The 21,328-nt window shown below is 37.1% G+C and overlaps 1 protein-coding gene and 3 long non-coding RNA genes across 4 annotated transcripts; 1 reads left to right on the top strand and 3 right to left on the bottom strand.

Moving 5' to 3' along the window:
• Positions 1-6,806: 6,806 nt before the first annotated feature.
• Positions 6,807-8,094, bottom strand: LOC147292469 (uncharacterized). The gene is made up of 2 exons (XR_015120913.1): positions 7,419-8,094; positions 6,807-7,334 (listed from the first exon to the last, which is right to left on the bottom strand). It is a non-coding gene; the product is annotated as an uncharacterized LOC147292469 (long non-coding RNA).
• Positions 8,095-8,972: 878 nt separating this feature from the next.
• LOC147292468 (uncharacterized) lies at positions 8,973-11,693 on the bottom strand. Its single transcript, XR_015120914.1, has 4 exons — positions 11,258-11,693; positions 11,054-11,154; positions 10,204-10,258; positions 8,973-9,616 (listed from the first exon to the last, which is right to left on the bottom strand). It is a non-coding gene; the product is annotated as an uncharacterized LOC147292468 (long non-coding RNA).
• A 578-nt stretch (positions 11,694-12,271) lies between these two features.
• Positions 12,272-15,488, top strand: LOC147292467 (ABC transporter G family member STR2-like). Its single transcript, XM_086234589.1, has 3 exons — positions 12,272-12,754; positions 13,215-13,975; positions 14,471-15,488. Exons 1-3 carry the CDS (start codon positions 12,272-12,274, stop codon positions 15,486-15,488), a joined length of 2,262 nt encoding a protein of 753 aa, XP_086090715.1.
• A 1,641-nt stretch (positions 15,489-17,129) lies between these two features.
• On the bottom strand, positions 17,130-21,086 carry LOC147292466 (uncharacterized). The gene is made up of 4 exons (XR_015120915.1): positions 20,922-21,086; positions 18,832-18,916; positions 18,687-18,734; positions 17,130-17,404 (listed from the first exon to the last, which is right to left on the bottom strand). It is a non-coding gene; the product is annotated as an uncharacterized LOC147292466 (long non-coding RNA).
• Positions 21,087-21,328: the final 242 nt, after the last annotated feature.

Genomic DNA, 21,328 nt, shown 5'->3' with positions numbered 1-21,328 from the left:
TTTAACTATTAAAAGAAAAGTAATGGTATTAGACTTTAAAAAAAATAATTTAATGTACTATTATTGAAATCACCCTTATATTTAAGGTATTCTTTCAAGCATTATCCTTTCTTTAAAATGAGCCAAATGAAAAGAAAAAAATTGCTTAGTCATTGAAATACTGTGTTAACTATTTCAATTTTATTGGACAAATTGTGTTTGTTTATTAATAAGTTAGCTGCAATGAAAGGTGTATGGCCCGAACAAAAATGTCCCCATGTTGCTTAAAATGTAGACGTACACAGTTGAAGCTTCTTATTAACATTTAGTCCTCCCTTCATAATGTGTCAAATAATTGTTAAAACCAGTCTTAATTTGTTGAATGATCAACTATAAAGGGCTATATTCGACCAAAAAAAATAATATAAAGGGCTATAAAAGGACATAACCGTTAAATTTACAAAATTACCTGCGTGCCATTGTGTTTTCTAGCTGCCAAACTTAGGATAAAAAATCTTAACCCAGTTGAGTACTGATGGGTAAAAATTTATGTTGCTCCTCCTTTACGTACTATCAATTCAAAGAGGCAAAGAGGAAGAATTCTGTTGTGTGGAAAGGCATTTTGTCCTCAACTAAGATCTTATTCTAAAGGCATGCATGCGTTGGATTGTTTGTGATAACAGAAATATCAAATTAGGATCCTCCTATTATTCGATCTTGGCGCTGTTCAGTTCGGCATGTTCATCGTGAAAGAAACATGGTTGCTGATCGCATAGCTGAGATTGGGCTATCTTTGACTTACGGTTTGGTCTCTTTCCTTTCTCCTTCGGTGAGTTTTGTTGAAGATTTTGTTGGTTTGAGTCATGATCGAGCGAGCTGTTGTTTAGCTTGGTTGTTCTTGGGCGTTATGCCCCGATGCTTACCAAAAAATGATGAGAAAAAATTGTCTCCATAAAAAAACTACTTAACCAACTGCCACAAAAGGATGAGAAAAGGTCAGAAAAACAGAGCATTTGCACACTAAAAATGAAAGAGGCACATTCATCTCCTCTGTCTAAAAGATTTCATTTTTACTTGGCATTAATTTTTTTTTTCTAGCCTCAGTCACTCCCTCCTCATGTATTACACCAAATAGTGAGATTACTCTCTTATCTATCTCCACCTCAACAGTATGGTCTTACACTATGTAGTCCGTTTCCTAGTAAGAAATGCAAGTAATGCTGCATATAAATTATTTTATATAATTTTGATCATGTGTCAAATAAGAAACAACCCCTCCATGTTTTCGATGTACTAATTTGAATTAACCCCTACCTTAGCCTCATTCATAAAGCACAGTGCTTGCAAACATTTACCAAAAGCCTATCATGCATTCATCAATAACAAGTAGAAAATGTTGGAATTTGATCATATACCTTGTTGAAATTTTGATCAACAAAACTCTGATACCATGTTGGAATTTTGAATACCTGATACCAAGTTGAAATTTATCACCTGCAATTCAGTATCTAATCGATCACTAGTTTATGAAAGAAAAGAATTTGCATAAAAAATCTCAACTCATGGTGTGATGATCCATTGTCATCTACAACTCATGGAGGATTCATTTTTCATATATCATCGATTATGATTATCAATTATTATGTGAAGCTTAGGACAAGTCCCTAAGTCTACAACATAAAGATCTCAACTTATGGTGTGATGATCCATTGTCATCTACAACTCATGGAGGTGATGATCCATTGTCATCTACAACTCATAGTGTATCTCTACGTCTAATATCATCTAAATGATATTTATATCAAGTTGCATAGCACTTGAAAACATAAATATCTTGAGGAGGTTTATCTCAGCCAATTACATGAGGTTGAGTATCAAACCTTTTTACTTAGATGTCTTAACAACTAAGGAAGCATAAAGTGCTTTAATACAAAATATATATCTAAGATAATGATCTCAGCCATCTATTTGTGTGTTTGATGATCTTACCATTCAAAGATATAAGACTTAGCAATTAAGTAAAAGCATAAAGCAAAACAGTAAAAGATATTTTCTGTTAAAGTTGGCTTGACGATCGATTGTCAGTGTCTTGACGATCGATTGTCCTCCTAACTTCCAGTTTTCTGGAGAAGTTGGCTTGAGCCACATTTTCGAGAACTTTTGTCTTTGTGTTAATATCAGTTTAGACATTAACTTCAACAGAAAATAATAGAAGCTTGACTTAGTCGATCAATAAAGATAGACAACATTAAGTAAGATCCTAGAAGTAATATTGACATCAAACAAGATATTTACGAAGTCTGCAACAGAAACCTAAAGCTTTTATATATCTTCAAAGTTACAGGGGCTAATGAATTACCAAGAAAAACGTGAAATTTGATAGGTAACCATTTTCCTTGAAACCCCAATACAGAAAAGGACTAGAAATCTGTACAGAACAAGACAACTGAATGAGGTTGTTGAAAAGATAAATGAAACGAGTTGGTTGTGAGTTGAGACATTAAGTTATAAACATACTTTAGATTTCAGAAACCTTTGTTCAAAAGAACCTATTTACCTGTCCAAAGTCCAAACATATGTCTCAGTACTAACACATGAACTGATTTGCTTAAAGTGCTGCCTTAAAGAGTTCATCATGTGCTGAAACATACCTGCAAAAGAGGAGAACAAAGCACGGTAACTCATTCAAAGCAGAAAAATCATTACCAACAAGTGTTACTACTCTGCCCAACTGTTTGAGACATTATTAACACCAACAAGTAGAGAAGCATCCGACCCAAAAAATAAATAAATAAACCAAGTAAAGAAGCCCTTTTTCATTCAGCAAGAATCCAACAAGTAATTAAATGGAATATTTAGCAATGAACAAGGGATCAAGACATTTTGATATTGTCTTAATTCTGCAGTATTTCATCTCCAGCATCACCATGAGCTCCAAGGATCTCAGGCATCAGGCTCACCACCCACCACCGCCATCCACATCTCTTAAAAAGAATGTTAAATAGAGACTAGAGAAGAGAACATTCATCCAAAAAATAAAAATTTAAACTAAATTTACTAATCAATGAGCAACAACAGAAGACAAGTGGAGGTGCTAGTGATTTCATAACATATATATCTAATATAATTTGTATTGAAAACAAAAGAACTATTATACAGATGATTTAAGGAGCCAAAAATCTCTCTAATTTACTTGCAGATTGTGTCACTAACATACAAGAAGTGGTGTTGACACGTCAACCAACTATGCTAACTTAAGACTGGAGAAGCGTCATATAGAATTTACTTTAAAATGAACTTATAAAATTAATATACAAGTAAAATCCGGCCTTATCTAAAATCATAAATTTATTTAAGATAACAAATGAGACCCTCCTGTGTTGACAGAATATAGCCTAATGGCCAAAAAGACATCCATTAATATAGCCTAAAACTGGCAAATGCATCAACTCCTGCTAAGTCCTAAATATATTTTTAAGAGAAGTGAAGAGCTAAAAGGCCGGCATGTACTCGCTGAAAGCTACATATTTAGTCACGCAAAACTAATGGGAAAATGATTCCATCACCCCCCCCTAATTACCTTAAAATAATTACAAAAAAGTCTCATCTCTTAAGCCAATCATGCACAAAGAAAAAGTCGGACAAATTTTAACTCATAAAAATTTTTATTGCATGCACATCAACATCATACATATATGGCACCAATTAGCTTGCACTTCAGGCACATTTTATCAACTTTGGCATCTCTTAATGACAGGTCCAATGGGAAGAGGGAGCTTCTATAATGACTGCAGGCATAGAATGCCTGCACCAAAAAAAAAAAAAAAAAAAAAATAGAGAACCTGCTGAACTGGTAAACAAGTTTTACCATTTTTTTGATGCATCCCTCAAGATAATGGTAACTCTTGATCAAGATGTGGTAACTTACCATATTCTTGATCCAAGTTACCATTTTCTTGAACCAAACATCAAGAAAATGGTAACCAAAACCTTGCCTCAAACCAAGTTACCACTTTTTTGATCGTTCGATCAAGAAAATGGTAACTTGGTTCAAGAATGTGGTAACCAAGCCCAATCATGACCAAAATTACCATTTTTTTGATTTTTTTCCTCAAGAAATGGTTACTTGTTCTCAAGAAATAGTAAGTTACCATTTTCTTGATCAAAGTTACCATATTCTTGAACCAAACATCAAGAAAATGGTAACAAATTAGTGAGGCAAAAAACGTTACCACTTTCTTGATCGTTCGATCAAGAAAATGGTAACTTGGTTCAAGAATATGGTAACCAAGCCCAATCTTGACCAAAGTTACCATTTTCTTGATTTTTTTCCTCAAGAAATGGTAACTTTTTCTCAAGAAATGGTAAGTTACCATTTTCTTGATCCAAGTTACCATTTTCTTGAACCAATCCTCAAGAAATGGTAACCAAATCAGTGGGGCAAAAAACGTTACCACTTTCTTGATCATTCGATCAAGAAAATGGTAACTTGGTTCAAGAATGTGGTAACGAAGCCCAATCTTGACCAAATTTACCACTTTCTTGATTTTTTTCCTCAAAAAATGGTAACTTTTTCTCAAGAAATGGTAAGTTACCATTTTCTTGATTCAAGTTACCATTTTCTTGAACCAATCCTCAAGAAAATGGTAACCAAATCAGCCAAGCAAAAAACGTTACCACTTTCTTGATCGTTCGATCAAGAAAATGGTAACTTGGTTCAAGAATGTGGTAACGAAGCCCAATCTTGACCAAAGTTACCACTTTCTTGATTTTTTTCCTCAAAAAATGGTAACTTTTTCTCAAGAAATGGTAAGTTACCATTTTCTTGATTCAAGTTACCATTTTCTTGAACCAATCCTCAAGAAAATGGTAACCAAATCAGCCAAGCAAAAAACGTTACCACTTTCTTGATCGTTCGATCAAGAAAATGGTAACTTGGTTCAAGAATGTGGTAACCAATCCCAACCTTGAACAAAGTTACCATTTTCTTGATTTTTTTTCTCAAGAAATGGTAATTTTTTCTCAAGAAATGGTAAGTTACCATTTTCTTGGTCCAAGTTACCATTTTCTTGAACCAATCCTCAAGAAAATGGTAACCAAATCAGCCAAGAAAAAATCGTTACCACTTTCTTGATTGTTCGATCAAGAAAATGGTAACTTTGATCAAGAAAGTGGTAACCAAGCCCAACCTTCACCAAAGTTACCATTTTCTTGATTTTTTTTCTCAAGAAATGGTAACTTTTTCTCAAGAAATGGTAAGTTACCATTTTCTTGATCCAAGTTACCATTTTCTTGAACCAAACATCAAGAAAATGGTAACCAAATCAGTGGGGCAAAAAATGTTACCACTTTGTTGATCGTTCGATCAATAAAATGGTAACCTCAGTCAAGAATATAGTAACGAAGCCAAATCTTGACCAAAGTTATCATTTTCTTGATTATTTTTCTCAAGAAATGGTAACTTTTTCTCAAGAAATGGTAAGTTACCATTTTCTTGACCCAAGTTACCATTTTCTTGAACCAATCCTCAAGAAACTGGTAAGCAAATCAGTGGGGCAAAAACGTTACCACTTTCTTGATCATTCGATCAAGAAAATGGTAACTTCGATCAAGAAAGTGATAACCAAGCCCAACCTTGACCAAAGTTACCATTTTCTTGATTTTTTTCTCAAGAAATGGTAACTTTTTGTCAAAAATTGGTAAGTTACCATTTTGTTGATCCAAGTTACCATTTTCTTGAACTAAACATCAAGAGAATGGTAACTTCATCACTGGGCCAAAAATCGTTTCGCACTGCAACTGTGTATAGACGAAAGGGCAATTGCATTCGCAGACTACTAAATACAAGCTCCTGTTTGACAATCAGGTTTTGACATGCAATCCAAAATTCTGAACAAAATTGCTTCTATAGTTATATACCAAATTACCAACTATGAAATATAGGGTATTGGGTATAGGGTATTGGGTAAGTTATAGGATTTAAAATTTTAAAAAAACACAATAGGATTTAGGATATATAATATAGGGTTTAAGTTTAAGTTTCTAATTTAACCAAAACCCAAACCACTCATATTTATACATTTAGACAGTAACTGTGGTTCCTACTAATATATTTTGGCGGAAGCCTTTTAGCTCATTTCTCTTACAATTTGATTCCCTACATGTACTTAACTTTTTCGTGGAGATGTGAGTTTGTCTAGTTTCATAAAGACTATAAATTTAATTGATCCCCTTGTAATAGTTTTGACTTAATAAACAAGCAATGTTAGAATCAAGCATTTACATGTTGCTGAATATCACTGGGCCAAAAAAAGGTTTCGCACTGCAACTGTGTATACACGAAAGCGCAATTGCATTCTCAGAGTGCTAAATACGAGCTCCTGTTTGACAATCAGGTTTTGACATGCAATCAAAAATTACACAGTTTGACTAGTCTGGAAACGCGCCAGAGGCAGCATCTGTTGAAGAATCTGCCTCCTTCTTGGACACATGGAACTCTGCATGGGATTGAATGATAGGTCTACTGCATCCTCGTGCACAACTAGGGTTCCTATAAGGCATATTATTGCAGAGGCAAGCCCCTGCCCATGACATTATGTTTTTCAGCATCTCTTCTTAAATGAATGTATTTGTCTAGTCTAACATACCCAATTATCCTCTGCTAGTTTAAATTGGAGTGCCTGAATATTTACTAACGAACATGAACTTATTAACGTCTCAATAACTTAATTGTCATAATTTTCAGGATGCACACCGATACGTCATTTATTTACCAAACAATGCAGCCACGTATTCATATATACACAGTCACATTACTCACATCCATAAACAACAGAACGAACAAAATGCATAAAATAAAATGGCCAAGTATACACTTCATCCATAGTACTTAGATTGAGTCTTAGTACAACAATAACCAAGCAGATACCCAAGAAGCAATTCTCACAACATGAAAACTGCAAAATTAATCAAGAGTAACAGCAATCTTCCTGATTGTAGCCTGCCAAGTTTAGTGACGTCACAACCAGTTTTGCACATTATAATTACATTTGTTAATACGGGGAGTAAATTTCATCAGGATCAGGTGACCACGATGAGTCAGATGGCCACCATGGACGCTAATTGGCAGGGGTGCAGTCTGGCGATGACTCTGAATGATAGTCGTTCCCAGGTTCTTCATCCACCAAATCCAGGGGTCTGGACTGTTGAGATAAATCAGGGGCAGCTGACCCTTGTGATGAATCCGCGACATTTGACACTCCGGTATCTTTGGGTGGTTGTGATGCCGAAACATTGGTGAATCCACAGTTCTTGTACTCATCTACCCATATCCAGCCATGGCAGTCAGCCTTACCCTAATACAAAACACATGCATTATGACATTTCAATGTTTTGGTTGCACAAATGGTCGGCCAAACTTAACAAAAACGTTCACTTACATTAGTCCCTTTGCATCCCCAGGCTGGGCGTTGATTACCTTCAAAATTGGCAATATATTGCATCGAACCATTGTTGTCACAGTACAAAAACATGACTTTAATTTCTGAACTTGAGCTATTTAGACATCAATGCATTACTAGATTTATTTCCTATTACAGTGAAATTGAAAAACAACAACAAAAAATACCAAGACGTTAATTTCTCTTACCTTCACAACTTTTGACACCATCACCTTTAAACCCAGCAGGACACTTGTATTTGACCTCTCCATCATCATGTTTAGAGAAATAATAGGTTTAAAATAAATATATTTTCCAAGAGCAGAATGTTTTGTTTTTTTTTTTTTTTTTAAAAAAGGGAACACATAAAGATCACTTACCGTACAAGCAAAATATGCATGTCCATCTTGAGCTTCATGCCAACCACCTCCATTGTTTACCTTGCACCTCCCAGGCCCACTCGCTGGAAGCCAATGGTAATATTAATATATTGAAATACAATGTGCAACAAAAGGAAAACTTTTGCAAAGTGGAAGTATTCTAGCTATAATTTGATTAACATGAAGAAGAATATAAGAACTGAAATTTCAGTGCAGATTTCCATTGATCTGTAACCCATACATATTTATTTTTAGAACTAAGTCTGCAATATCTAGATATAAACAACTAGGATCATTAAATCTTGATCAAACCTTTTGAGCAACTTGAATGCAAAATCAGGAGCATTAAAATAATGTTGCAAATCTTCACCTTATATTTGTGATAACATGAGTCATCTGTGAGACAAAGGGTTAGAAAATACAAAGCACTAGAATCCAGGACAGTTGCATACAAGAGAATGCATGGACATGTATGGGGAAACATACCCCTCATGTGAATGACCCACCACTTGAGGTAATACTCAATCAGTCCCACAACTTGTGGTGTGGATCATTTGTTTTCTAGGATCTGAGTTTATAACCCTCACAAATATATATGCTCAATGTACGGTTTGGTCATGAATAATATGACCTGATTTTGATGCCACCCAACAAATTTCAGCTTCTTTCAAATGGAAGTACTTAGAAGTGGTGCACATTGATGAAAAGGCATCATGGTCCACCCAACAAGAGAGTAGCCTTTTTTCAAGCAATGATATAGAAAACTCTTCCCTCAGCCACATTAGGCCAAGTATATAACTCTCAGCAAGTTCGAAAAGCAAAAACAAATGAAGCCACATATGATTTTCATGCCAAGCTAAACAGCAAATATAGGTAATGCAGCCTGTTTATGTCACCCAAGAAGGTCACCCAAGAAGGCCATTGTTTACATCTTTCATTTTTCTTTCTTGTTTATCACTCTGTTTTCTTACAAAGCCTTTTCTATGATTGATCGCAACACAAATTCAATTTCTATCATACAGTACAAATCAGCATAACAGAGGCAACCTGACGAAGTTACCAATGGCACGCCCAAAACCACATGGAACTGCTGCAGCATCGACATCCCAATGCACATGAGTCGTGGCCATCAGTTCTCACCCTGAAAGAGAAAAATTGAACTGCCTTAATAAGAGGCTCAGCAAGGGAAAAAGCCATAAATTGAAAAAAAAAATAAAAAAAATAAAAAAAAAAATGATGCCTAGATACTTCATCAGAAGTGGGGAAAATCAAGGCTGAAAAAAAGGTGCTTTTAAAGGTTTTTTTTTAGTGTGGTACTTAACACTGGCCAATGCCTCTAAACAAAGCATGCCTCTCAACCCCAGTAGAAACCAAAGAGTTTTAAAATATAAATTGATTGCATGTCGCACTGGCAAGGTTGCTTCTTCACACAATTTTAACATGAAGATATACATTGAGCGAACGGAACTACCAACCCAATCTGCATTCATTAATTTGTTTTCAATAATAGAGCCTTTTAGATCCCAATTCAAAAACTTCATGAGATAGCAAAGAAATACATAAGATAGCACAAGATACATGATTATTCAATTATAACTGCTAATTATAACTGCTGAAAATGGCAACAAAACAAGTAAGAAAGTACTGTGTGACATTTACTAAAGAAATCGGAATATTAATGTGTGATTTAACTTCTCAGTGTTATCTGCTATATGATACTTAGGTTATACCAGACAGAAGGATAAAAGAGTAGTACTTATCTCAGTGGTATAAGCTTCTGTGCTTCTTTTCCTCAGTTTGTCATGCTGGTCAATAATTCTGAAAAACAGAGAAAAGAAAAGTGGTAAGCATGCTAAATACTTGCTAAAGAAAAGTGGTAAGCATGCATATACTTGCTAAAGTGGGAGACTTGAATATATTGTGCCCTGGAAGAATTTCATGCTCATATATTGTCTGAACACCCATGCCCAAAATTTTTAACCATGGAATAGATTTAGTCTCTAGTTGTTAAAGTCAAAAGCGGCTGCCAAGTCCATGCAAAAAGTCTGAATTACTAGTGACCTTCCCATTTCTTAGCAAAAACTCAGATGAAGGGCTTTCGTTTTCTCTTCTCTACCTCTCTACTCCAATTTTTAGTCATGAATTTGACCAGTGCAGCTGATACCATATCTCCATCACAATTCATCATAGAATGTTTTTGCAGCATTCTTGTAACAATCTCATAAGAATAAATTCAGTATCACATATAATCATTTACTTCAAAAAAAAAAAAATGTTAAATCTTGTAAAGAAACATGAGCTGACAAACATAAAGGGAGCATTAAGACAGGAGCTCTGCATTTCATGAAACCTAGAGGTGTGGAGGTCAATTGTTGAACTCTCAGAGATTAAAATAAATGAATTACCATGAATCTGTTCCTTATGCTCAGTTGCAGTTTGAAACAATCCCACATTGAATATCTGAACATATTTTGATGAGTTAATAGATGATGCTATACATAATGCTTCAAAATATGAATTAAAAATGAACCACGTATGCAATTCAAACAGGTCGATAACATGTCATGCTATCACAGAATAAAAGAAGAGGTCCAGTGGCATGTTTTTGTATCAAGCACAAAGGTACAAAAACCATTTAAGCAATTATATGTAAGGTCCTATAGCATGTAGTTTTCACTACTTGCAGTGATCTACAATACCCGAGTACAGGACCCGAAAGGACGTATCTAAGCATTGTAAAATAATACAATGCTTAGATGGGAAAGAAATCTTTAATACAAATTTATTATTTAAGAAATAACCAATCAGAAATGGAGCCAATAAAGTAAGCCAGAAATTGTAATGCCCTACTAAGAATTAGTTGATTACAGGCACTGATCCAATCTACCATTTTCTTCTATTAAAACCTTGAACTAAAATATAAAATTGGTCTTTCAATAACAATGGAAAAAAGCATCAACATCAGCAGATTAGAGAAGACCAAGCACATGGCCATAGGAAATATGCTATCTACACAAATAATAGGAAAAATAAGATGCGGGATTAGCCTTTAACTCCAGAACAAACATACACAAAACTAAAACTTCAGACAATTTTTATCTCTCCCTGATAACATTAGATTCAGAGAACGTAACAGTACAGGTAATGCAGGTACACATAGTTGCACATATCATAAATTCCTGCATCAAGGCAGCATACAAAACTGTACCCATACATACCAACATGTATCCAGTTTAAGGATAGAAAAAAACATACCAACAGATCTTCCTCCTGGCCTCTGTGCTGCTATATGTGAAAACCCAAATCGGGGAAAACACCAATTACATTTTCTGGCATAGCAAGAAAAACCAATTCCTCTGAAATCCATACAAGTAAGAGAATTTAAATACACAAATTTCAGAAAGCCATTGCAAGGTAATTGACAAGATTCACAATCTCTCTATGAGGACGCAATTATACCTCTGTAATGATCCGGTAGCGACCATGACCTGATACCTGATCCCCGAGAGAGACCTCGAAGCCGCTAGAAAACTCAGATCGCCGGCGAAGGGGTTGGATCTGTTCTCCTTTGATTCTCCTTCATGATTGAATTTTAGGTCTAAAGGAGGACACCCAGACGATCAGTGTGTCCAGAGGACGATGTCTTGGGTGGTCGGTGTCGCAACTCCGCCGGAGAAGGCGGATGGCCGTCACGAAGTTCAATCGGTTCATCGATTTCGACATGGTAAGTGGTAGACGAATATTTGAGGCCGATTTTGTCAACGTTGCCGCCGGACGGCTGGGTTTTGATCGGAGAAAGGGTGCGGGAGAGAGAGGGTAAAGAAGCAGATGAGATTTGCGTTTTTTGTTTGCGACTCAGAAGGATTTCTTTTGTTTTGTTCAGTTACGTCTTTCTCTCTCATAATGGGCTACCGATTCAGCCTTTATTTTTTTTCTCAACCGTTAGATCAAATATATCTCATCTAACGGTCAAAAGGTTGAAGGCATCTAATACCTGCAGTTATGTTAGAATTTCCGGTCCAATGGTATTGGCATGCTTGGAAAGTACTGTTGATTTATCCATATGAATGGGGTTAAAGCCAGGCAATTCCTAGCACTAAATTGCAGGCACTAATGTCAAAACCAAACGATGAAAAACAAGAAACCATTTTCTTTGATCTTTTCAATTGAAACCGCTTCATTTCGGATTTTTCAAAGAAGACAGTCTTCTTGTAACTTTGGAAGCACCTCCTTAATATGCCACCCCAGCTGTGCAGTCTTCTTGTAACTTTGGAAGCAGCTCCTTAATATGCCACCCCAGCTGTGCAAGTCCTTTGGCTTCAAATGCTTGCCCCTTTTTAATTCCCTTTCACCCCTCACTCCCAAAATTGGGAGACCCCAAACACAAAAAAGTGACCCTTTCATCAAATAGTGCTCATTCTTTAGCTATATGCCATACAAACTTTGTGGAGAAATTAATTGAGCATCCCATATATGGCTCATCCTGCTAACGATCAGCGGCATGACACGGTGATCGACATAGGGAAGCCAGCAAACTTCACCGGGGGGCTTGAGTTTTCCGCCCTTACATACACGGTGACAAAGAAAACCAAGCATGAGGGGAAGTGGTTGAAGCAAGAAGTGGACTTGTTGCACAAGATCACAGGGTTTGCGCCGAAAGGGTCCATTACGGCGGTGATGGGTCCTAGTGGTGCAGGGAAGTCTACCTTCTTGGATGGGGTGGCTGGGAGGATAGCTAGTGGGAGTCTTAAGGGCAGGGTGTCCATGGATGGGAAGGAAATGAGCCCAAGCTTGATTAAGAGGACCTCAGCGTATATTATGCAGGATGATAGGCTTTTCCCAACGCTCACAGTTTATGAGACTTTGATGTTTGCTGCTGATTTTAGGTTGGGGCCGGTTTCTACTGCTGATAAGAAGCAGCGAGTGGCGAAGCTCATTCAACAGCTCGGATTAGCAGTAAGTCATGATTTATTCTACAATACGTGCTGAAATTGACATAGAATTTTAATTAACTCGGAATTTTTCTTAGCACACAAAAGTACGATGAATTCACGTACTGTTCTTTATGCATATACCCATCTCAACACCATGAAATCTTAACACACTAGAATGACTTGTTAATCTCATATATACACATCTCTCTGTCTATATATTGGTGCTGCTTTGCAGCAGAATGAGTTTTAAGGGTCTAAAGTGAGAATTTGTACAATTTATTTGATTAATAATGTAAATCAATATTTTGACAACTTAGTATATCAACTTTCTTATGAGAAACACTTATATACAAGAGTTCAATTTATCATAGCAAATAGATATCAAAATGCCACGAGAACATTTTTATAAGACATGTTATAGCTCACTTAGTTAATAACCAAATTGATAGTCCAATAATATAACATACTATTTTTATTTGCAGGCTGCTCGAAACACCTACATAGGGGATGAGGGGTCTAGAGGAGTCTCCGGAGGAGAGCGTCGAAGAGTCTCAATCGGAGTGGACATCATTCACGGACCATCACTGCTCTTCCTCGACGAACCCACTTCAGGCCTGGACTCCACCAGCGCCCACAGCGTCATCGAAAAGGTGCACGCCATCGCACGTGCCGGAAGCACCGTGATCCTCACCATCCACCAACCCTCATCCCGAATCCAACTCCTCCTCGACCACCTCATCATCTTGGCTCGCGGGCAGCTCATGTACCAAGGGTCCCCCAAGGACGTGGCCCTCCATCTTGGCCGAATGGGGCGAAAAGTGCACAAGGAAGAGAGTCCGATCGAGTACCTCATTGATGTGATTCAAGAATACGACCAGTCCGAGCATGGGGTGGAGGCATTGGCTGAGTTTGCGAGGACTGGGATGAAGCCCTCCCGGTTGGCCGAGGGTGACGTGTCGATTGTGAGTGTTGTGCCGACTCCGACTCCGCCAAGGCCGAGCCGGAGTGGACGGCATCAGCTGGAAACGCCTGAGGACAAGAGGAGGAGTGGTGGGAATAAGCGGCTTCACTTGGAGACGAGTACGCATCAAGTGAATGATTTTGATCACAGTGTGAGGAGTCCTTACAACAATAATAATTCGAGGTCGTGGACTGCCGGCAATAGCGGAGTCAGGCAAGCACTGCAGAGGCTTACGCCTTCTCGGCAACGCGCAGATCAAAAGAATTTGCAGAGCCCCATGAGGTAAGTCATTCTAAACACCATGTACTTCTGGAAGTTTCAATGTTGTTGCCTAGCTTGTTAATTGGTAAGCTTTAGAATATAATTAATTGTTAAAATTAAGCATTATATTTTCTGATCACATTGATCTACTTAAATGATCTTGATGTGTTAATAACTCATTTTTCACAATAATTAATGTAAGTCATATCAACTGTCGCTTCATACCATCAATTAATGTGATCAAAAATGAAGTTTTTTTAGCAACATTAAGTCACAAAAAATACTGAAAGACATGATGTACGTGATGGTTGATGTTAGTACGTCATCGCGAAGTGTTTATACTTGTTATGTACAACTATTATGACCAACGTACTATCTCATTTTATATGGTCAAAAGATTCTATGATCCATTAGAATTTTTCTCTAACTTTATGTTAAAACATGTTAAAGAGATGATATGATGAATTAATGTGATCTAACAATGTCAATTTTACGTGAATGGTGTTTTGCATGCAGTACATCGATGATGTCCCCTGCCTACACATACTCAAGTGAGATCTTCCAAAGCACACCAACACCCCACAGCAGTGACTACACAGTGAACGAAAACGACTATCTCACCCCAGACAATGGTCCAAACTCCAACTCCCACCACCACCACCACCACCTCGGCCTCAAATTCTCCAACTCCTTCTTTCCCGAGACATGGATCCTCATGCGCCGTAACTTCATCAACATCCGCCGCACACCGGAGCTCTTCCTCTCCCGCCTCGTCGTCCTGACCTTCATGGGCTTCCTCATGGCCACCATGTTCAAGAACCCGCCCGAAACCACCCAAGGCATCACCAACCGCCTCAGCTTCTTCATCTTCACTGTCTGCCTCTTCTTCTTCTCCTCCAACGACGCCGTTCCCGCCTTCATCCAAGAGCGCTTCATCTTCGTCCGCGAGACTGCCCACAATGCCTACCGTGCCTCCTCCTACACCATCGCCGGCTTCATCACCTACCTCCCTTTCCTCCTCCTCCAGGCCGCCGTCTACGCCGGAATCGTCTGGTTCGCCCTCGGCCTCCGTGGCCACTTCATATACTTCCTCATTGTCCTCTACGTCTCACTTTTGTCCACCAACTCGTTCGTTGTCTTCGTGAGCTCGGTCGTCCCCAACTACATCTTGGGGTACGCCGCCGTCATCGCCTTCACCGCGCTCTTCTTCCTCTTCTGCGGCTACTTCCTGAGCAGCGTCGACATCCCGCAATACTGGCGGTGGATGAACAAGGTCTCCACCATGACGTACCCGTACGAGGGGCTCATCATGAACCAGTACCAGACCTCAGATGTTTTCGGACAAAAACCAGACGGGACCAACATCACTGGCTTCAATATTTTGGATGGTCTTCACATACATTACGGTGATCCTTCGTCGTTGTCCGAGCACAAGAAGTGGGAGAAGGTGTTCATAATGTTGGGGTGGACTGTGCTATATAGGATTTTCTTTTACTTGATCATTCGTTTCGCGTCCAAGAATAAGAGGACTTAGAAACGATATATATATATACCTCAAAGGAGACCAGATCAGTGTATGTGTGTGATGATCATTCATGTTGGTCAATTTAATTTGGGTTTTCAAACTTGTTATATGGAATTTATCATTCAACTGTTCAAATTTCCATTGCTTCGACCTTTTACGTTTATATTTGTTAAAACTTAAAACCATGTAGCATTTGTTAACAATTATACCATAAAACCATGTGGCGCAGTAAAGAACTGAAAACTGAAAATAGTTAATTTAGTTTTTTTTTTTTTTTTTCTCTTTGTCTGTCAAGTACGTCAAGAATATTAAAATTTTTCATTTATTAATATTTTATTTTGTTGTGAACATTGAAAGTGCACACTCCTGTGTGTACGATCGAGTGCAAATAATTTGACATCTAACGCACATGTTATTTCCACTTCATGACCTCACAAAATTGCTCAAAATTAAATAAGGCCCAATTGTATATGGTTTAGTAATGAATAATTTTGTAGTGAACATATATATATTGAAAGTTTTCTTTTTGCTAATAAAGAAGATAAATATTGCTCAAGAGGAACATGTTACCATGTTAAGGTTTTGGACAAACGTATTTGACAACATTAAGGTGTAATACTTGGAACATATGGCCAGAAAAGACTGCCGACAATCTTTTGGATGCATTGACCCACAGTTAGCCGGGCACAGCCTTAAACTTGATAATTTTTTTTTGTCAAGGAACTTGATAATTAATGTATAAATAGTTGATCCACTAGGGGTCGTTTGGTATGCCTTATTGTTAAGGATTTCACTATTTTTTAAGACTGTTCTGGACTCTTTCGGACTGGCCTAAACTGCACTAAGTATATATTGTCCTACCTTTGGTGCTTGATCGGCTATATGGTTAATTGGATGTACTTTAATTCAATTTAGACACCCGGCCAGTTAAAAATGTATTCGAGCCCAAACAAGTCTTTCTGATAAAAACCAAAGCCCAATTTAAGTTCAAAATTTGTTTTATTTAAACTAGCGCCAACTGCCTTGAAAGATAAACTTTAGCCTCGGCAATTGACACTTTGGAGGTTCGCCTCCACCATTTCAGGATTCAACTACCTCAGCAGAGCAGTATAAAACTCTCTACAGAAATGGAACAGGTAAGGCAACATTTCTAAACTCAAGTGTTCAGATTTATTCATCAATTAGCTTGACTAACTTAGGCATCGGAGTCCCTTTACGGTGCGTTTGGATGAAGAAATTGAACTTAGTATTTCATTAAAGGTCAGAATTTGAGAAATAAAAATTTTCAATTCCCTTGTTTGGTCTCATTAACAAGGAAATCTTAAAATTTTACACGGGAAAAATTATAAAATTTGAGAGTTATAAATTCTGACTTTAAATTCCACCTAAATAGGTGTCATTTCCAAATTCTAAAACATTTGAATTTTAAGAAAAAAGACACACCCACCACAACCACCACCACCACCAACATCCCACTACAACCATCTCAATTAAATCTTATCTTCGCAGTTTTAAAAGTCATTGCATTGCCTTGTGCATCTCCAATTAATAGATGCCTCTAAATTAACCACAAGAAATAAGAAATTAAGAAATCAAATTACAAACACCACAACCAAGAATTAGAAACTGCAGAGGCTTGTACTAAAATTAATCTGTATGATCGAATTGGTCTGCGCACGTTACGTACTACAACAAAATAATAGCCTAAAAAGATTGAAATATTAAACATACCTGATTAATTTTAATAAAAACATCAAAACCCATTCAACTTTGTTGTGGAATTGAGGCATTAAAATGGATTTAAAATCAATTTATTACTATGTTGCAATATTCAAAGTGTGACCAAAAAGCTGCTAAACATAAAGCCGTTGCTGCCACCACTGCCTCCACACGCTTTCATTGTCTCTGCCACCATCCACCACCACCTGCATTGTATTTGAATTTCATCATGTTTAATTGGTTATCCAAACAAAAATTTTACAATTTCTATAACTTTACATTCTATCATTTAAAATTTCGTCATTTTGAAATTGCCTACACTACCAAATTTACACATTCAAACGCACTGGAGGAGTTTTGATGATATTGTTTTTAGTACTCAAACAAACCATTACAAGGTGTCTTATTTTTTTTTTTTTGAGTGCAGGGGAGGGGGAGGGTTCGAACCCGGGTGTGGAGGGGGGAAGTTTTTGTCCTCGGCCAACTAGGCCAACCCCAATTCACCATTACAAGGTGTCTAATTGTCTACCATAGTGTTTGAGAAACTCACTAGTATATATAAACTTCAATTAAGATGACTTCTTCTCAAAGAAATTCTTAAACAAATTTCATCAGTTACTCAAACAATAAAATTTGTAATTTCTGTCATTTACTAAATTCTATATATATATCCAAACAATAGAAAATGCAATTGATGAAAATTTAAATGACGGAGTTTTAAATTCCATCATTTATGAATTTATGTGAAAATTAGAATTACTTCATCCAAACACACTATTAAGGAGAAAACTCCCAAGGGGAATAAAGAACTCATTTGTTCAATGTTGCAGGAGTTTAGAAGTCGTTAAAAGAACTTAGAAGCAGTTATAGAAGTAATTAGAAGTATATCCATCCAGAATCATATCACTTTGTGTTAACCTATTGGAAATTCGAGCCTTATTAGTTGGCGCCATCTGTGGAAAGCGAAGAAATTTACTGATGGTAAACACACGTAGTACAAATATGGTAGACACACGACATCCTGACCCGGACATGACAAAACGTGGTTCAAAGGCTAGACCAGATGAACCATGAAAGAGAGGAGCCTTCTCAAAACCAACGGAGTGAGGAAGGTCATCCTAAGGCTGAGGTAAACTCGACGGGGGAGAACCCTCATTTCAAGCAACATGTGGATTTGAGAAGTCCTTTGGCGGGAGAAATTCAGGCATACCCAATGCCGCCAAGATTGAAACTCCTAACTATTGAACTTTATGATGGGCATACAGACCCAAAAGATCACTTGGAAACCTTCCGTTCACAAATGAGGCTTTATCTGGTGCCAGACGCCATAATGTGCCAGCATTTGTGACAACATTGAAGGGTGGCACAAGAGTTTGGTTCAATAAACTCTCCCCTGGAACTGTGCCAAGTTTTGAGCAACTTGCTGAGGTGTTTGAGGCCCAGTTCATTGGAAGTAAGGCATGTCCAATGATACCCTATATATAGTACCTTTCCAATCAAGGCAAGTCCAATGATTGCGTTCACATTCTCCACAGCCTAAACCAAAATGAGATTAAATCGCAATGATCAGCTTTGCTCCATTTTTGAAATCAAAATAAAAATGATTCAAGAAATAGCAGAGTTCAAAAATTACTAGCGAACATGAACCACATTCGTTAAGGACACCTTTGCCAAGATAATCTGATCCACCATCTCTCAACTCCAGGGCTTCATAGATCCTTTGAAACAACAAAACAATAAAATATCAGTGAGAGAACTATAATCAGTATATAATGATTTACACTAAAATAACTTCAAATTAAACACAACAACATGGTTCCTAAAAGCTAACTCTCCAACACTAACTAGCTAGTCGATTCACGAACAATCACAACTACATATCCATACATGAACAATCAGAACAATCAGCTTACTGAAACAAATGAGGGGAAAGGGTAAACCCTACACAAATCATAGCCCCAAAACTGAAACCCAAAAACCAAAGATAGAAACTAAAATACTTAATATAGTATTTCCTTACCTCAAGCAAGCACAAGCAACAACCTGCAGAAAATAAAAACTACATAGAAAACAAAAAGAAAAAACTGTCAGAAATTTAAAAAATCACCAAAAATGGTTGTGGCTCCGATGGTAGAATGGTGGGTCACTCAATGGCTGGAGAATCATTAAATGAAAATCAAAGTTTTTATATCAAAAACCCAAAGAGAGAGAGTACATAGATATGGGCTATGTAAACGACAGATCAGATAGAGTAGATCTGTGAGAGGAATAGGAAGTGAGAAAGAGATTCAGAGGGAAAAAAAGGAAAAGAGGAGAAGAGAAGTGCGACATCAGAGGAGAGGAGAAGAGTGACGGTGAAGGGGAGAGAGGAAGGGTGGGTATTAACGTCGGAGGAATGGAGGGGGGGGGGGGGGATATGGAAGGTCATCACGTGACAAAATACAAAACAGTGTGCCATTTTTCTTTATACAAAATGGCATTCTTCAATTGTTGTGTTATAAAAGGTCTATTTGAGCTGGCCTTCCCATTTTTCTTTATAATTTTCTTTTGTTCCTTCTCCCATGGTGTAATTTACTTTTCATAGAGCTCTGTATAAGTTTCTTCTGTTGTGTGCAAATTGTAAATTGGCTGCTTCTATTAGGGAGAAGAATGATTTATTTGCAAATTCCCAATAATGGGTATGACCAAGAAGAAAACAAGAATAGAATGACCAAGAAGGCAAGAGCAATAAAACATATAGTACAATTTGATCAGAAATTTTTTTGAAATTAAAAAAAAAAAAACAGGGGAAAATGGCATGCAACATTGTTCAGCGGACCACACCAATGATCTGCATCAATTCATCAATAATGAATAACTCAGTCAGCAATATAGCCCTTTTCCCAAGCCACTAACTTTTGAAATATGCAACTTGAAAAGTAATCTGAACTCAATCTCTAACAAAAATTTAGATTTTCCCAATGTTCAAATATTAAAATGGAGGTGTGGTGTAGTTTTTGTGTTTAGGATACAACACACACCCTTACATAAAGAACTCTGAGACAAGAGTGGATCACACAAATATTGTGTTTAAACAAAAGCCAAACACAAAAATAAAATGTGGATAAGTAAATTAACTAAAATGTCTATACTATTGGAGTATAATATTTCAAGCCAACTTAAAAGGTAACACGGACAATAAGAATAAAAACGATTACTCTGATTTTAAAACAGTAGAGAGACAAAACATTGAAAGACCTCAAATTTTGCCTTCCATTAGTTTCATCGATTCTTCTAGAAACCAAACACAACAGTAGAATCTTCTAAACTTCACATAGCAGAACAGTATAAAAAATCAGTCCATGACCCAAATGCAAGAAAGAAAAACCTATCTTAACATAAAAATCATCAAAAATCATCAAAACTTTTTCTTGATGAGCTGAATTGAGCAAAAGAAACCAAAATCTGAAATTTTTCTCGAGGTGTTTTTGAGGGGTACTCGAGGTGTTCCTAAGGAGTACCCCAGGACTCGAGGGGTACTTGAGCTGTTATCGAGGGGTCGATTCACCAAATTCTCAATTTGCGCGGGAAACCAACCTCGACCTCAAACCCATCCACCATCAACCTTCTCACAAGCCATATATTCCCTTTATTCAACTCAAACAACCAAACCAAAATAATAACAAAATAACATCTCAATGCCATAAATAAAAGGGAAAAAGGATAATTTTTTGAAAACCTTACCTGCGTGCAGACAACGGTGAGTCCGACGAGACAACGGTGTGTGTCGACAACTTGGTGGTGTGGCGGGTCGCGGATGGTGGAGTGGGTCTATGTTGGCATGGGTCGTGAGTGTGGACAAGAGACAGAGGTGAGGGAGGGGAGAGAGAGACCGAACTGAGAGGAGAATCAAACTCTATTCTCCTACGCCCCAATTTTTTTTTTTCTTTTATATTTAAATTAATTAAATACATAATTCTTATAAAAAAAAAAATAAATGAATAATTAGTAATTGTTTTTTTTAACTGATAATTAGTAATTGCTTAGTAGTTAGTACATGAGAATTTAAATAATAAAAAAATGATGTTACTGGTTCCTATCTTTAAGGAATTTTATTTTTTTTGTATTTTTTTTCTTAATTAATTTAACGA

This window comes from Dryas octopetala, chromosome 2, assembly GCF_963921425.1.
Source record: "Dryas octopetala chromosome 2, drDryOcto1.1, whole genome shotgun sequence".
Taxonomy (NCBI): Eukaryota; Viridiplantae; Streptophyta; class Magnoliopsida; order Rosales; family Rosaceae; genus Dryas; species Dryas octopetala.
Note: the sequence above shows the minus strand (reverse complement) of the source record. Positions and strands in the feature narration are given on the sequence as shown.

Coding starts and splice junctions, on each gene's coding strand:
- LOC147292467 (XM_086234589.1), top strand. CDS start 12,272: ATGGCTCATCCTGCTAACGATCAGCGGCATGACACGGTGATCGACATA. Junction 12,755..13,214: donor TTCAACAGCTCGGATTAGCA/GTAAGTCATGAT, acceptor TTTTATTTGCAG/GCTGCTCGAAACACCTACAT. Junction 13,976..14,470: donor AATTTGCAGAGCCCCATGAG/GTAAGTCATTCT, acceptor TTTTGCATGCAG/TACATCGATGATGTCCCCTG.